The following is a 17495-nucleotide window of genomic DNA, read 5'->3' as shown; positions in this document are numbered from 1 at the left end:
CTTTATAGTCTCCATTACTTATGTGATTTTCTCAAATAGAGATGAACATATTCACCAGCAAAACTGGCAGGAGAAATCTTCAGATCAATTCTAATATCTAATTTTTAAAATCAGAGTAATGTACTAACTGAAAAGTCAAGGAGGAATATATATATGACAAGGATTAAATAAAAGATAATTGAGTGTAATATATCTTCCTTTATGTGATTTACTATAGAACTCCTGAATCTTACAGTACTGTGTGGTAATTATAATGTTGCAGTCTCCTTTTTAGGAAGAAGGGATGACAGACATCACCTGTCCCCAGCAGTTGGCAGTAAATGTCAGACACCTACTTACAGAACTAAATGTCTTCATTTCTAAAGGGCATGTTCAGTTCTTCTGCGGGCAATAGTAAGCTATGCCCATTTTGGTGTCTCTGGTGGGAATAATGTTACATTGTGTTCTACATGACGGTCATAGGTTGAAGTCTGATGATGTTTTATCTTTGCAAGTTCTCATTGAAAGGTGATGATTGCTTCCAGAACATGCAGGAGTGTCACAAGGCTTCCTCTTCATCATCTGAGTGGGCAACTTATGTGTGTGCCTGTTCTAGCCTGACTGCCCACCTTCCAAGACACTGTATTTCCCTTACTAACTTTTCTCTCATCGTATTTCTCTTACTTGCTGAGCTGTATCACAGATGTCACAGCCTTGCTTTTAAGAGCCACAATATGTATATATACTGTGGCAAATGTGCATGTTTTTTCATTGTGGCACACAACTGCTGAAATCCAGAATTTAATCTGTAAATTGAGACCTTTCTTCCCTGTCATAACCAAGAAAGTCCAGAAGATGGCAGGAAAGCGTTTTGAGGCAGCCACTCTGCCATTCCCTTCTGTTTCCCTCGATTACTTCAGTTTGCAGTGTGTCATCACTCCGTTCCTGTTCTCGGGAAGGATGTGCGAGGCCAACAACAGAATTAAAGTGAATACAGAGAAAATCAAGAAGTAGTTTATAAATACTTGCAAGGCTCTGAGTTGGGAAGTTAATCCTGCTTATTTCATTGCTTTGGTGAGCCTGCCTCACAAAATCCTAAACTCTTTGGCAAGAGTTCAGGTCCAGATGTAGGAGTATAAGCCTTGACAGTGGTTTGAGGCTTGATTTCTCTGTTCACCCCAAAACAAATTCTCGAACACTAGCTCCATATGATTATTTTTTAAAGTAGTCTCCTAAGAAAGTAAGATACATGCTGTCAATGTTCTGTCTCATTTTCCCAGTAATTTTTCACTTCATTGGCATATTTTAACTAAAACTGCAGATAAAGAGCAGCATCCAAAAATGTAAGTTTTATGAAAGTAGGTACCCAAGCAGAAAAGGGAGAACAGGGACAATAGTGGCCTTGGAGGTGATAACATTACCCTTATCTTGGTTTCTCTTAATGGTTTGTAAAGAATTGTTTGGGGGCCATTGTTAATTTTTAAAGATCAATTGCTGAGCAATTGTCTTTTCTTCGCTGGATTTTTGTTTGTTTGTTTTCAGACAATTGATGGTAGAATATTGCACCAAAAGAGCTTATGCCACCACCTCACATGCACTTGAGTCGCAAATGCGCATGATTTGTAATATATCCCTTCTGTGTGGCTTACCAGATTAGTAGTAAATGCTGCAAACTGCTTCACACTAGTAAGTGGGCTGCACCTTTCAAGCTGCAGCTACGAAGGACAACTCAGATCTCCTTGTCACCAGGGCCAAGTACTAGTCAGAAGTGGGGACAGAAATGTAACAAGTTTAAGCTCTGTGCTACTGATCCACTCCTTTATATGTTCCGTGGGATCATCTGAGGCACTAACAGCCTTTAGTGTCACTAGAGACAGGCACAGGATGATTTTGGAAAGGTGATCTCATAGTGCTGGGATTGCTCCTGGATGCAGAATTGTCAAGGAGGTGGGGTTCAACCGCTGCTTCCACGTAATCTTTGCATCTCCTTTTGGTATCAGATCTTGCCTTTTTGGACTGTTTAATAACACACCCAAGGGGCATGCTACATTATTTAGATATGGGGGGGTGGGGGGGTGGGGTGTATTTACACATATAAATATGCAACTAGGGGATAGGAGTTTTCTTGTCCAGTGCCCCCAGCTCTCCCTTTTTTTGTGCAAATGTACCATGCCTTTATACTACCAATAGTTAACCAATACGCTGTCAGCCATTGAAGAGTAGGGAGTCCCAGCTCCGCTTGAGTTTCATCTATGAACTCTACGCATTTGCATTAAAATGTTTCTCCTGTTTCTTGCAAGCTGCCTCCTCTCATTAGCTGTGTGAGAGCTGCTCCCTGCCCAGCAGCAGGCCGGGCTGGACAGGCCCACCCAGCCATCTTGCGCTGGGGATCTTTCCTCAGGGAGTGACAAGATGGCACAGGGTGAGCCTGAGGGAGCACCTTCAGGTCAGTCAGCTCTGAGGGCTGACTTTTTTTTCACTTTATTTAAATATACGAGCTTCTTTTGATATGGGAAAGTAGAAAATATCTGAAAATATTTTTTTTGAAGTATGTGATATGCTTTAGTCTCTGCTAGCTAGCCTTGTCTTTGGTAAACAAGAGTGTAACCCCCGCCCTTAGCAGGGCTTAAGTAGGGTCTTTATCACTTGAAGGCCTGCTTCATTGTTTTAGGTTAAGATGGGGATGGGGGAGGAATTGTATTTGTGCAACAGAGCGTGACTACGGAGGGGGATGTTGCCTTGAGCTGTGGTCGCGGGGGGAGACACTGCCCACCTGTCCCTGAACTGCGCACTCTGGAGGATGGGTTCAAAAGGACAATCTTGATGAAGACTATCGAGGAACTCTCACTTCCTCCCCAAGACGACCCAAAGACCCCCGAAGGGGAAGACTGCGCCTGCGCAAGGGGGAGCGCTAATTTACATCCGAAGAGGGACAGAGTGGGTAAATATGTACGTTTTGTTGCTTTAAATAGGACGCAATTACCGCGGCCCGGGGTGCAAGCATCCTTAGGGCACCTGACCCTCGCTGCACCCAGCGCTGCAGAGCTGTAATAAACATACCTGCTTCACAATCCACTTGGATCTTTCGCAGATCACTTTTCATGAGCTATGTCAATTGTATTTTTAAAAATTAAATTTTTAAAAATTAATTAAGGAAAAAAAAGTTGAAACATTGGGATTGCCATTACGCCTTCATGTGTGTTAAGCAGACAGCCATGTTGCATTGAAGTTGGTATCTGCTACTTTAAAATGTACATTATTTATGCTCCTCAGTGATTTTTTTTTTTTTTTTTTAATCTCATAGGTGGGGTTTTGCTTGTTCTTACACCCCGCGGGGCGCCGAGGGCCGGCCGGACGCCGCTCTCCGTCGGCTCCAGGCCAGGCCCGGAGGGGCCGGAACGCGGGGGCCGGCCGGCCCTCGGCGCCCCGGCGGCTGCTCGTTCCCCACCGGCCAATGGCAACTCCGGACACAAATACGGTCGCGCGTCCGGAGCGGGGATTGGCTGGGCCAGTTGCGCGGGCTTGGGTCGAGAGAGGGCGGTGCCCAGGAGGGCGGTAGTGAGGGAGGGGGCGCAGCTCGCTGCCGCCATGTTGCGAGGTCTGCGGCGGCGGTGGGACGTTTACAAGTACCGCTTCGTCCCCTGGCTCGCCCTCAACCTCCGCCGCAAGCGCAGGTGAGGCGGAGGGGCAGGTCCTGGGCGATACTGGGTAGCGGCGAGGCTGCTTAGGGGGAGACTCGCCCCGCCGCCCTTTCCGCCGTCCGGCGGGGTGAGGTGGCGGCAGTCGGTGCCGCCTAGTAGGTTTTCCGCAGGGTTTTTCGGCCTGGAGTTGGCTGCTGGAGCTGGGTGAGAGCTCCCCCTTGGGGGCGCGGAGCTGTCGTGGCCGAGAGCTTCCTCCTCCCTTCTCGGGAGTGACCGGGGCCGCCGCAGGAGCTGACTCGGTTTTTTTCGGTGGGAGGTGGCTGCTCTGATAAAGCGGTGGAGCTTTGTGTGACGCTTCGCTGACGCAGAACTCTTGGGTGCTTTAAGATGGTATTTAACAGTAAAACCAAATACGGGTTGTTTGTTTTTGTTTTTTTTTTTTCCCGGTAGGTTCTGTTTGCTCTCTTTTTAAAGGTAAAACTCGTTCTTGAATGAGTGCGACATTGTTATAAGTAGCATAAATTAAAGTCTCCCTAGTCAGCATCCTTGCCTCGTTTAAAGTGTAATGAGCTATATATGATTTTTAAATAAACTTTGGTAATCATATCTGTTTGATTTTTGATATGCTTGTCAGTAAGAGCTCAGTGGCATTTTAACCTGCCTGTCCTGCTGCAGATGCACAGATGATGGTTTTATTGTAGGACAGGTATGAAGGAATATTCTTTAGAGTTTGGGTTTGTTAGAAACAACAATGCATACAAGTTGCTGCTATAAAATGTTGTTTTTTTTTTCTTTACAGAACCCTCCGATATGTTCCTGAAAGCTCCCAAGACAAAATTATCCCTGATGAAGATGTCTTTGAAACACTACTGAAAATATTTAAAGCTCTGTTCATAAATGACTTCAGTAGACAAGCACATATTTTGGCCTTACTTCCAGAAATCAAATGTAAATATCTGGAATTACTGACTATTGAGGAGGAACGATCAAAAGTAAATTCGTGTAACCATCGGAGTCAACATGTGTGTAGTCCAGAGGAAGTTCTGTTTAATACACTAGGATTCACTGTTAGTCGAGACCGAAGTTCCCTGGTGTCTGCTGGAACTGGAGTCTTTGTTACCAAAGGTTTTGTACCGAAAGGGACAGTTGTATCCATGTATCCTGGTAATGGGACATTCTTTTTTTTGATTAAATTAGATGTCGTTTCTAACCTTCTAATTATAGAATACTAAAGTTCTACACTAATTTTTTATTTTACAGGTTTTAGTTCTATCATTCCTTAACAAAATCACAAGTTACAGTGAATGAGACTATTTCTGTGTAAACTGACTAGATTTCTTTTAGAAATAAAGTAACATTGCGGGGATAATTTCATTTATTAAAAAACCTTCTGGTACTCAAAGTCTGATTTTTCAGCTTCTAGAAAAGTTGTTACAGATACTTTAAACACAACTGTGAGGAAGCAATTTCCAGTAGCTGAACAATACGGTTTAATTGTTTGGGGTTTCTGTTTTGGATAAAGATCTGAAAAATGAGGTTTTGAGGTCTCTGCACAGATCAGCAGACAAGACTTAACGAACTTTTTCACAGCACAAAAATACAAACTGGAGGATGAAAATAAAACCTTTATTTAGCAGAACTCTCTTCCATAAAGCATATTTGGGAAATCAGCACTTCTCTGTTCCTCCTCCTCATTTCTTGGAACTGTATTTCTTACATTTCTTAAAAAGATTTGCAGTTCTGTCAGCATGGCCAAGCTAGGACAGCTCTGCTGAAACGCTTTGGTTGTGTTTCTGCTTCGTCTGTCAACAGAATCATTCACTGCATGTGGTGTCTAGCTTGTGCCAGCATGGCGGGATCGGGACCAGTCCAAGCATTGGGCAGCAGAGCATGTTTTGCCATGACACAGCAGGGGTGTTTGGCCGTGACTGTTGACTGTTAAACTGACCAAACCATCAAATGACAATCACAGGGAATAAGTCCACGACCTTACAGCACACTTTAGATTTCAGGCACATACTAGATGCGAGCGTAGGCTCTCTGAGAGTCTCCTGTAGCACCTCGCAAGAGGATGAGCTGTTGAAATGCCTTTGTTTTTCAGGGGTATGAAGGTAACTGCAGAACTGCTGGCTGGGGAAGGGACTCTGTGGAGAGAGCAGGTCAGCACTCTCCTGCTGGTTGGTTGGTAGTGAGAGCAGCCTGCCGGCAGGCCTTTGCCTAGCAACTCGGATTGCAGTGAAGGATTTCTGCAGAGGGTTGCTGAAGGTGTAGTAGGATGTGAGGGATGCACAACTACAATATCATGAAAAATTGCAAGCCAGTCTGCTGTCACTTTTCTGTGTGTGGAACCCAGGGCAGATTAAATCTTGTCCACAGATTTGGGAAGCAGTCTGCTGAAATGATTTATCTGTTCTTGGTTTGTTATGTTCCCCCTCCTGTACCAAACAAAATCTCTGATCAGGACAGTGGAGGGGGGTGTTTCAAGGTCTGCAGTCTGTGTGTGTGCTTTTCAGAGTCCCAACACAGCAGTAACAAAACAGCTTAGTGCGCTTTCCTGAACAAATGTCGCTTAGCCTTTTCCTCTCTGAAGCTGTCCAGTTGGCTGTGGTGCTTTATCTACCTCTCACATGGATACTGGACACAGGACTTCTCTTTAATGATTCCTTTCAATGGCTTCTCTCTCTGGAATATCTCAGCTTATGTGGCTTTTTTTGCATCCCACAAAGATGTGTCTAAACTTGTAGATTTACGAATGTTAATGTCATTAACTGAGAGAGGAGTTCTCTCCTACCCCCTCTGTCTTGTTTGGGTTCCTGTGTGGAGAGGACTAAGTGGTATTGTAAGTCCACTCTGACAGTTAACTTTCCTTCTGAAATAATCTCTGTCTTGCAACAGGTACAGTATACAGAAAGCATGAGCCCATCTTTTTCCAGTCCCTTGGCAATCCCTTTATTTTTAGGTGCATAGATGGTGTCCTTATTGATGGGAATGACAAAGGGCTATCAAGATCAGTGTACAGGTAAGCAGTCGAAACGGGGGATTGTTACTCAACTGATTTAAAACAGTGGTTACTAATAGTCTCACTTCTCTCTTGTCTTACCTTAAATGGACTTATATTTGAATATCATCCACGTATGTGTATCTCATAACACAAACACCACAAGGGTAAGAGCTGCTTACACAAGATGAAGACTTGTGTCTTCATCTGTAATGCCATTGAGATGTCTTTTGATGTACAGAGACTTTCCTGTAAAGGAAATAGTTTTGATAGGAGCAGGTTGTAGCATAAAATTGTTTAAATGCTTCTGAGCTGTAATGATGTCTGCTTAGTGGATTAAAAAAACCCCAAACCTCTGTGTGGACTTGCTAATGCCAAAAGGGTGAATCTGGTAACTCACTCTGGTCTACAGATGAGTAGCACTTAAGAAGGGAGAAGTAACCCTGGTTTATTTTTTAAAGTAATGATTGTTGTTGTTGTTACTCCTGTTATCATATGTTGGAAGGGACCTGTAAGGATCATTGAGTCCAACTCCTTGCCTCTTGCAGGACTACTTAAAGCTAAACGACATGATAGAGCGCGTTGTCCTTGAACTCTGACAGGCTTGGTGCCCTGACCGCTTCCCTGGGGAGCCTGTTCAGTGACCGACCACCCTCTCAGTGAAGAGCCTTTTCCTAACGTCCAGTCTGAACCCCCCCTGGTGCAGCTAGCCTGGACTGGTTTATGTGACCTTAAAAATAAAATTTGTAGTAATTTCTGTTTAAATATGACATGAAAAGAAAATAAAAACGAGCTAAATGATCTAAAATAATACCTAATTTGAATATTATAATAATAGATTAATACCAGATTTTAATTCTGGGAATGAGTTTGAAGTTGATATTGTAATGAGCCTTCACATCTTTAGAGGTGGACGAGATGTGTTGAACCTGCTGTAATGGTATTGTTTGATGTTGGATTTCTGGAATTGCACATGGTTTTGTGCGGTTCTTCCACCAGTCTGAAAGGCACCACATGCTGGTGGGAGGTTAAATGCACCTTTTAAAGTATCATCAAGGTGTTGGTCTGTGCACACATACCCCGACCCCAGTCTTGTCCTGTCTCCCACGTGGGTCGGGCAGCTGTAACCTTCCCTGGCGACTGTGGCCATTTCTGCAGGAGGAAGTTAAGTGTTAGGACCTGTTAAGTGAAGGAGCAGTGATTCACGTTAATGGTGTTGGTCATTCCAGGTCTTGCAGCAGGAGAGATCAACTCGGCCCATTTCAAATGAGCGATGAGAGCTGGCTCACAGCTGCCTTGCAAAACCCACTGGCGGTGGGACAGTATGTGAACAACTGCTCATATGGTAAGTTGCCAAGTAAATTTTCAAGGCTTGAGTTTGTCAATATGTGAATTCAAAATAGGACTTCAGAGGAGTGTAGTAGCTCGCAACAGAGGCGTGGTTTTCAGGCTTGATGGAGCATGGATACAAATTTGGAGGTGACGCAGAATCAGATACTGGTCTTGGGGGACAATAGTGCTGTTTAAAACAAGATAAGCACTTACAGGATAAAGAGCTTCTCAGGCCATTTGTGACAGCTGGCTGTTAGAATCCTTCAGCACAGAAACGCTTCAAATATCCTTGTGCTTCTCTCACTGACTTCGCCCAGTCTCCCTCCTGGTATGTCGAATGAAAGGCACACATCCCAAAATGTGAGATGGTGGGAAAGGACGTCTGGCAAAGGACCACAGGGCTGAGGCAGTACACAGAGTTGCAGATCAAGTTCCCCAGTATGGTTCCAGCAGTCTTCATGAGAAGAGCACATGCGCAGTAACGTGTACAGTAAAATTCTATCACTGCTCAGTTTGAACTGTAATACTTTGTTAAGACTGCCTCAAGTTTATGTGCAGAGTCTGGGAAACTGCTGGTGTGATCTAGCTGTTGGACGTGAAGAAGGGAACTATTTATCTATTCTGTCTCGCACAGTTTGTGTTGGTCTTAAGGTTTGGCGGAATAAACGCCTCATGGGAATGGCTGTGAGGTACAGAAGGGTGAATTGCTGCCATACCTAGCTTTTAAGTGGCTATTTCAGAGCCTGCATTATATCGATAACCTGCCTCATACTAGATACCCTGCCTCCAAGTAGCATCCAGAAAGGTTTCTGGAGTAGCGAACCAGATGTTGACTGGCGTGGAGACGGAGGGCTGTCCCATGAAACTGTTTCTTCCAGGTCCAGTGTCCATGTAAAGAAAATTCCCTTCTTCCTAGGACAGATGGTGATTTTCTCGCTGGCTGTATTTATTACACATTTTGCCACCATGAAAATTTTTTCAAGTTTTTTTTTTAACTGTAAAATGTTGTGTATTAAGAACATTTAGCAATGTTATAAGCTACTCCTAGCACTATGCAAGTTGTGCCCTTTCATAGACTTGCTGATAATTAGGTCATCCTGTTTAATACAATAAGGATGAAGTAAAGCTCGTGTAGTTGGTTGTGTATCTCATGTAAATTCAAATAGGACTTTAGAGGAGTGTAGTAGCTCCCAACAGAGGCGTGGTTTTCAGGCTTGTTGAAGCACCTGGTGCTTTTGCAGCAGTACATTTGGTATTTTTACACACCTCTAAACCCTATCTAAGATTTTGTCAGTATCACAGAGACTTTTTTTTTTTTTCTTATTTCTAGAAAAAGCAGCCAATGTGTGTTATCAGGAGTTTGATGTGCCGGAATATTTTCCAGTAGAACTGAAACAGTACCTTCCAAACATCGTCTACAGCCACGACATAGAGAGGTTAGCAGTCAACCAAAGAGCTCATAGATTTGTATGATACAAAGCATACTGTATGTGTAAAAAAGACAAACATGCTTGAAGAATGATACTATTCCATATGAAGATGAGTTACACAATAATGTGCACCTTTGTTGGCTCTTTGAGTAGACTAATTTTAAGTGATTTAAAGACTATTTATTTTTGTTCGTTTTTCCACATCTTCGCAAATGAGATCAGCACAGCTCTGAAGACATGCTTTTTACAAGCAGTGGTTACACTATAGTGTGATTCCTCTGAATTCCACAGAGCACTAGTTATATTTTGGTTGTATTACAGTGATGATTAGATGAGTATGTACAAGGAGCAATATGGACAACAAGGACAGACAATATGTCTGTGAGTGAGTGTCCTGTACTGGGATATAGTCAAAAATAACGTGGAAACTGTGAGAAAGTGAGCTATGATGTTGTTCCTGAATTTAACACACCAAAGAAATTGTGCTTCTGGTCCACTGGTTACCTTCAGGAACCAAATAATCTTCTACATCTAGGGGATGTGTAAGGATTTTAGAGCAGATAATCTAGACTTTGGTGTCATATAGAGCTATTTTAAAACTCTGAAATTTGGAAGAACGCCTTTTCTGATTACACTTAGACTTTGTTGAGGCAAGGTTAAAGATGCACTTGTAATCTACGGGTAAATAAATAAGTGCTAATAGATGAAGTAGGAAGACTGAACTTTTGGGAATCCTGGATGCTGTACTTGAAGCATGAAAGAGCAGTGAGGAGAGCTAAGCTCTCGGACCGTTTCAGGAAGGGGGAATTTTGTTCTCTTCCTTGGAATCTTTCCAAGAAAATATGGTCTTCCAGTCACCAGTTCACCCAGTGCACAGCCACTAGACGAAAGATCCTGTCTGCTTCTAGCTGCTTGTTTTGATACTGATATTCACAGTGCTGTCAGCATAGGTAATCTTGTTTCTAAATATTCTTCTGTCTTGTAAAAAAAAAAGAGGTTTTAGTACTTGTTTACCTTTTTGTTGTTGTTGTTGTTGTTTGATTTGTTTCAAAATGGCCTCACACTAAATTTCTTAACTGTGTGGACTGCTTGGGTTGATGCTGTTCTTCTCTTTCATGTTCATCAGGATCAGAAGAATGTGCTTTCCGTCCTAGAATAGATACTTCAGCTTTAGGACATGGTCATTTACTTAAAGGAAGTTTAGGGGGGTGGGTTCCTAAATCTCTCTGTAAGAACACCGTTTGCCAGCCACTGATTTCATCCTGGGGGTTATGGAGAACTTACCCGTCAGCACGGGTGGCAGCAGGTCTCTGATGCAGTTCAGAGCTGTCTTTTTCTGGATGTGGTTTGGCTGAGAGGAGGTTTAGGCAGCTGGCACCTGTGGGTCAGTGTGTCTGGAGGAACGATTTCTGCTCCTTGAACTTTGCTGCACTTTCTCCTCCTGTCTGTAGGAGTGTCTTTGTCTTGATTAATTCTTTTCATTTCTGAATAATTGGGTGAGTGGAAACATTATTTTCATACCCACCCAGGCTGTGCTTTTTTTAGTAATTGCTTTTGCTTATATTTGCTATCTGTATTTCAGTGTGGTTTTTCCAGGCTCCCTGTCCTACATTATGCATATTACTCCCAAAAGTAATATAGACAGAGCCATTGTTTCAGCTCTGTGCCGTGAAGAATTAAAAAAAAAAAAAAATCAAAGGGAAATACAATTGTTCACTTCCACGTTTTGCTTTTCTGTTTTTTTACAGCCACCCGAGGTGCGTAGTGCTTGTCACTCTCAGGGACGTCAAGCAGGGAGAAGAACTTTTTTCTAATTACTATACTGTTGTCAGCTGAATTAATGGACTCAAGGCTGGAGAAATCTGTGTCATTAAGATACTTACTGTGTGCGTACTTCAAGCATCATGAGCAATTTTACATATCGGAGGGCTGTACCTTTACCATTTAGAAAGCAAACTGCAGGCTTGTCTTTGCCTGAAAATACTCTACATTTGATGCAGAGGTGAAGGTTTAACCATTTACACCATCAAGTTCTCAGCTGTCTACTGTTGTTGCTATTATTGCTTGTTGGTACTCAGCTGTCCATGCAATAGATGATAAAATAAAAACCTGAGTTCTGGATGTGTCATTTCATCTTCTAGTTTGCACAGTTGTCTAACTGGGGCTCAGTTTTAATATTCTGCCATTTCACTTCTCGTGCTTATCATGGACCCAATTAGCAAAAATTACTTTCCTCTCATGAACTATTCCTCAGGTAATCCTCATAGTCCTTGGTAATTACTGTCTCTTGTTCTGGTTTTGTTCGTGTTGGTCCCTTCGGTACCTGCTTCTTTTTAGAAAGTATTTCATTGTAGCCAGTTGTACAGATCTCTTATGAAGCCACATTGCAACAGTGCTGATACGCACTTCAGATGTGCCTGCACGGTGCACTATCATCATGAGGCCAACTTGAGCGGCTGGCTCCAGCCATGCCTGTCTGGGGCAGGAGGAAAGATGGTATGTGTCTTGAAGCTCTGTCCGATCCTAGGTTCAGTGGTTCAGTGAAAGTTAAATGGCGTGTTGCAACTTTCATAGCCTTTATTCTCAAAGAGAGAGAACTTCATGTTGCAGTGTAGCTGGAGGAAATAATGCCAACCAAGTGTGTTGTGTATTTTTTTTAATGAGTTATTGGCATAAGCAGAGCCAGCCATTCCCATGTTAATTCTTGCTGCTGTCTGCAAGCTGCCTTCAGAAACTAAACGAGGTAGCTTGTCAGTCTTTCTGTCTGACTAAACAACTTGGGGGAAAAAAATCATCCCAGTATTTACTGCAAAAGTCCAAGCAAGCCTCACAGTGATTCTGTGGTTGGTATAAGCTCGTGAGAAAGAAGGAGCTGGGAAACGATGTGCTCTAACAAATCTGGTAGTGGTTGGGGCAGCCAGGATGCCCTGCTTAGCTGCAGAAGCATCTAGTCTCTGTTTCAGAATACAAAGCTTTTTGGTGTCTGTGTTACTTGGTCTCTTTCCAAGCCTGAACCTTGTCTTTCATATTCATCCAGAAGTCCTTCTCAGCCAGAGAAGGCTGGCTTTTTCGGGAAGATTTAAATAGCAGAGCTGTGCGGTAGTGGCACCTGGCCGAGCATGCCTTGCACGAGCCCTGTGAAGACGCTGGAGACAACTTCTAGTGACAGCCCTCATGTCTTCACTGGGTGGTAGCAGATGGGAGCAGGCAGCAATCTCCAGTCTACCGAACAGGACCAGGACTCTCCTCCTCCAGCACCAAGGATCCCTTCTCTCCTGAGCTGGGCATTCTCCCTCCCTCTCTGGGAGGAGGTAATTGGGCATCTCTTGACCTCGGCAGAGGAGGCTGGTTGTCAGGGCGCCTGCAGCGCTGATTAGCTCAGCAGTCAGGGTTTAGGGGTAGGTGGGGAATACCAGTCTCAGCACGCCAGAGGGGGCAGGTGCTGTTTGTGTTCTCCCGGCTGAAATGCTGTCATGGGAGGGCATGGATTACTTCAGCCATCTCGTTACACGCTTGTTAATACTTTTTAAATGGCCAGACTTGAAATTGCCTGATGACTATGGAATTTAAGTGTACAACTCATCGATCGAGAAAGGTTTGCTTTCCTGCACTTGCTGCCTCCTGAACGCGAGTGTTGCACGGTGGTGGAGAGTTGCAGTACTGAAGTGCTGGCTGCCTGTCACTCACAGGGTCTGTGGGACTGGCTTCTGGCTGAAATACTGAAACCTGACAGCCTGTTTCAGGGACTGCTCATACCTGAGGGAAAGCAAGATGCGGTCTGCAGCTGGCAGCCACAATTGATTCCTGCCTGCTGGTGGCTGTAGAAAGCCAAAAAGTGGCAGGAGAAGGAGGAGGTACAGTCGGGTGGTACTTCTGAGCAAGAAGCAGCAAACATGGGGAGTGAGCAGGAGAAAGGAAAATGGAGGAGCAGAAAGAATGGTCCAGGAAAGTGCTTCAGCCTGTGAAAGGGCTTCAGGTATATCAGACTTTTCCTTGTCATCTTTAGATTCCCATCTCTTCATTAAAGGTGAAAGTCATCCTGATTCCCTGTGTGCGCGTTCATTACCACCAAACTGACACCAGTAGCTGTGAAGAGGATGTGTTCGGATGTTATTTCAGATGTAATATGCAATCTGACAATAACCCAGTAAAATTCTCAATGCAATCTATTTACAGTTTGTTAATAAATTATTCATTACAGTAAGTACAATCTTTCTGTTGAAAGATTATTTGCCTGGGTGATTTTCATTGAAATTCCCTAAAAATAGGGACTTATTTGGCTACCTCTATCTCTCTATGCCTCTACACTTAGTGGTAGAAGAAGAAAAGGAAAATCAAACTAAAATTTGAGGAAGTTTCAATACTGACAGGCCAGATCCCCAAATTCCCTCTCTCAGATGTGGACCCATAGTCTGCCCGCATTAAAATACCGTACTTATCCAGGAAAGAATTTTTATGTTTAAATCTATGGCCAGCTGTGATGCACTGGGTGTGATCCTCAGTGAGGCCCAACTGCCTCCAGCCTGGCTGGGATGGAGCTTTCCCTGCCACAGCCCTCCCTGTGCTGTGCGTTGCACTGGCAGCCAGAAGGGTGCTGGTAACACACCTGTGCCTTGGCCGCTGCTGAGCGGTGCCTGCGCGGCATCGAGGCTGTCTCTCCAGCCCCCTTGGCCCCAAAGGCCAGCAGGCTGGGGGTGGAAAGAGGTTGGTAGAGGGCATAGAGCAGCTGTCCCAAGGTGACCAGAGGTACTCCATACTGCACAGCATCATGGTCAGCAACAAAACCTAAGAGAAAGGAGGAGGGGTGGGGGCATCGTCACTGAAAGGCATTTCTCTTCTGGATCTGCTCCTACACATGCTGAGGCTGTGCTTCCTAGGCAGCAGTTGGACATCGCCTGCTGGTGGGAACTGGAGAATAAATATTTTTGGTTTGCTTTGCTTCTGCACAGCCCTTCCTTTTGCTTATAAACCTGCCTTTATCTTGAGTCACAAAGGGGTTTTTTCCCCATTTTTTTTTCTCCTGTCCCCCATCCTGCTGAGGAGGGGAGTGATGGAGCAGCTGAGTGGGCACCTTGTGTCCACCAAGGTCAACCCGCCACATCAACATAAGAGCAAAACCAGGAGCGTGTGGGGAGAATGGAAAGGTTCAGCACTGCACAGAGAGTTTTAGGCTTGTTTTTCCTGGATGTGTCTGAAGTCCTTACCCCTGTTGTAAACATCCTGGTAGTCCTGGCACTGCCGGGGGGAGTCCCCTGATTGCAAGCACAGGAGTGCATCTTGCCAGTTTATGGGGGGTTGAAAGGCTGAGAAGTTCAGGTTGGGCCAAATCCATGTGCCTCCTCAGCAGGAGCAGGAGGATGGAGCCCTTGACACTACAGTATTGATTTGGAAACACTGAGAGCCAGCTGCTGCTGTTCAGATGGTGAAATCAGATTTTGGAATAAATGAGATGATTGCATCAAGAGACACCCAGGTGGTCTCACCACACTCTTCTGAAGCAAATTGGTCTGCAAGGCTCTGACTCTTGACTTCTTAGCTCAAAAGGCGAAGCTGGTGGTAACAGTCAACTGTAATTCTCCAGGAGGTCAAGTTGTTAGCTGGAATCCCTGTTGATTCGGCATGACAGGAGAACAGAGGTGCTTGAAAGTCCAAGTTATGAGCTAACAAACTTTGCAGGGGCGCTGCAGACTCCCAGAAAGAATAGAGAGATGGCCTACAGCAGGAGAGGGACGTGTCTGCTGGGGGAAGGAGCTGCAAGGGGTCAGCACAAAAATAAAAAACTCGCTTTAAAAAGGCAATTCTTCATCAAGCTGCTGAAGTACTCAGTAATCAGGTTTCTGAAGTATGACCAGTATGATCCAGAGCAGGTGGACATGAAATAGCCTGGGTCAGCTTTCCGGGTTAGTACACTTGTGTTTGAAATGCCTGTCCACGTGGGGTGTCCACCCTGAAGGGCTGGGCCGGGGGGCAATTGGTGGCAGCTCAGAGGTCACCCTCCCCTCAGGGCTTTGTTCTTGAGGCTGTTTTAGTTGTCACCACTGCTTGTGGCCATGGTGTGATCAAGGCAAACCACATCTCTCTGCTGTGGCACTTCCAATCTGGAAGGACTGAGAGTAAGTTTGTCAGGCACTGAAAAAAATACAGTATGTTAAACTACTGAAGGATATGTGTGTGTATATATATATATATATTCATATAGTGTGTGTGTGAATATATTCATACACACAGAGAGGTGTGTTTCTGTGCAAGTTTACATGTATCTATGTGGGACTTGGTGTGGGGGCTACAGTTCCGCAGGCTATTCCCATGGTACTCCGGTAGGAGGGAAGGGGGAAAGGTGCGAGTGTGTGTAAATGCTCCTGCACATCCTTCCCGACTTGCTAAACACGGTAACACCACCACCACGGACCCCTGGCTTTGTCACTTGTTTTCTTTTCTGCTATTGCAGTGAGCTGACACAGCTCATAGAAGGGCCAAAGCGAGCCAGCCAGCAGGAAGCCTCTAAGTGGTGGCTGCGAGTTGCTAATTCAACTCAGGGATCTTAGGAAGCCGTGCTTTAAGACACTTCTGCCTGTGGAGGTGACGGTGTGCTTACCTGACAGCTGCTCGTTACCTGCCGGCCTGCTCTGCTCACTGGCTGCCTGCACCTTCCCAGTGCTTGTTCTGGAGCTTTCCTGGTGACACAGAAAACCAAGTCAGTAACGGCAGCAAAAGGGAGGGATGTTTTTCTGCTGCTAACAAATTGCGTCAAATCTGAGCAGGCAGCCACGTGCCAGTGCTGAGGCCAGGGAGAAAATGGGGCTAAGTGGTGGGCAGGAGGCCACCCCACCGCTTCAGCATAGCACACAGGTAGCAGGAGACATCCCGGCTTCCTCCTGTATCACAGGGCCAAGATTTGCTGGGAGCTCTAGGTTACTCTTCGCTACAAAGAGGCAAGGGAAATCCAAGAACTAGTAAAAAGTGTGTTAGCAAAATAGGGTTTATGCTCCTAGTTTTTGCTGCCCTGCATTTTGTTGACAAAACAACGACTTAGGCACCAAACGGCCAAGCACCATAAGGACTTCAGGGGCTGCTTATCTTTTTAATAGCAGAGGTGGATGTGTCCTGAGATTAATGGAAATCTAAGTAGTTAAAGTAAATGGGGGGGGGGGTTTACATTATATACACATACACGTATTAAAACAGTTTTGAAGACTGACGCATTGCATGGCTAACAATTAGTTGCATCGAAACAAGAAAGGACTAGATGGGGTTGGTCATTATGATTTGTTCTAACAGCATCGATCCTTATGCTAAACAACTAGAAAAAGGGAGCTGCAGCTTGTCACCAAGGCGTTTAGGACAGGTATTTTGCTTTGCATCTTGCATTAACCACCACTACAAAGACACACCTTGCATCTCATCAGGGGAAGCAAAGCTCATTACATTACCTGGCAAATTACAATTTCTGCTGTTCAGAATTATATTGGCTCTCATTCCTATCTAATGAAAAAATAATTTATTTACCTGAAGCTTTATTGTGCCAGCCCTTGCAAAAACAAGCACACTGCGCTGAGGAAGGCACAGCACTAATTCTGGCCTTTGACGGACTTGGTAGGCAAGAATTTAGAATACAGGGCTTTTAAGGTTCCAAGATTAGCATTCATTTTCTTGAGGGAAAGGAAAACCAAGACAAAAAGCATTTAAAATACTTCAGCATTAAGGCCTAAACCGAGTGAGATTTTTGTGTTCACACCTGTAATCTAGCTTGACATGGATTTAAGGATTTGGGCAAGTTTTCTTACACCAGAGAACAGGAATGTGTTCCCCACAGCCTACCACGTAGTTTGGATACTGGGTTATACTGCTGCAGTGCGTTACTGTGAAGCTACATTTAAGTCCCACCTAAGATTTTGCTATACTTAAGCCATAATGTTTTAATGTTTGAGGGAAATCATTACTTACTATTGTACCTGCATTGCTGAATGCTCCATTTTTCACACTTCTCTGTGTAACACTAGGTAGTGTGGTAGTGTGCACTTCAGTGGTGTTCTTAAACTGTGTGCAGAGTTACTGCTAAGTATTTCTGAAAATGAAGTAGCAAACACAGCGCAAATGACAAGCTTTACAATTAAA

General features: G+C 44.4%; 1 protein-coding gene across 1 annotated transcript; it reads left to right on the top strand.

Annotated features, from left to right (window-relative positions):
- Positions 1–3567: 3567 nt before the first annotated feature.
- On the top strand, positions 3568–11216 carry SETD9 (SET domain containing 9). Its single transcript, XM_086479987.1, has 6 exons — positions 3568–3653; positions 4420–4784; positions 6516–6639; positions 7848–7963; positions 9281–9386; positions 11129–11216. Exons 1-6 carry the CDS (start codon positions 3568–3570, stop codon positions 11214–11216), a joined length of 885 nt encoding a protein of 294 aa, XP_086336113.1.
- The last annotated feature ends 6279 nt before the right edge of the window (positions 11217–17495 follow it).

This window comes from Leptosomus discolor, chromosome Z (genome assembly GCF_034619465.1).
Source record: "Leptosomus discolor isolate bLepDis1 chromosome Z, bLepDis1.hap2, whole genome shotgun sequence".
In the NCBI taxonomy this organism is placed as follows: Eukaryota; Metazoa; Chordata; class Aves; order Leptosomiformes; family Leptosomidae; genus Leptosomus; species Leptosomus discolor.
This window is presented reverse-complemented; position numbering and strand designations above follow the sequence as displayed.

Excerpts from the sequence above, each read along its gene's own strand:
- SETD9 (XM_086479987.1), top strand. The coding sequence starts at position 3,568 with ATGTTGCGAGGTCTGCGGCGGCGGTGGGACGTTTACAAGTACCGCTTC. Across the intron at positions 3,654-4,419 it reads AACCTCCGCCGCAAGCGCAG|AACCCTCCGATATGTTCCTG; the intron begins GTGAGGCGGAGG and ends TTTTCTTTACAG. Across the intron at positions 4,785-6,515 it reads AGTTGTATCCATGTATCCTG|GTACAGTATACAGAAAGCAT; the intron begins GTAATGGGACAT and ends GTCTTGCAACAG.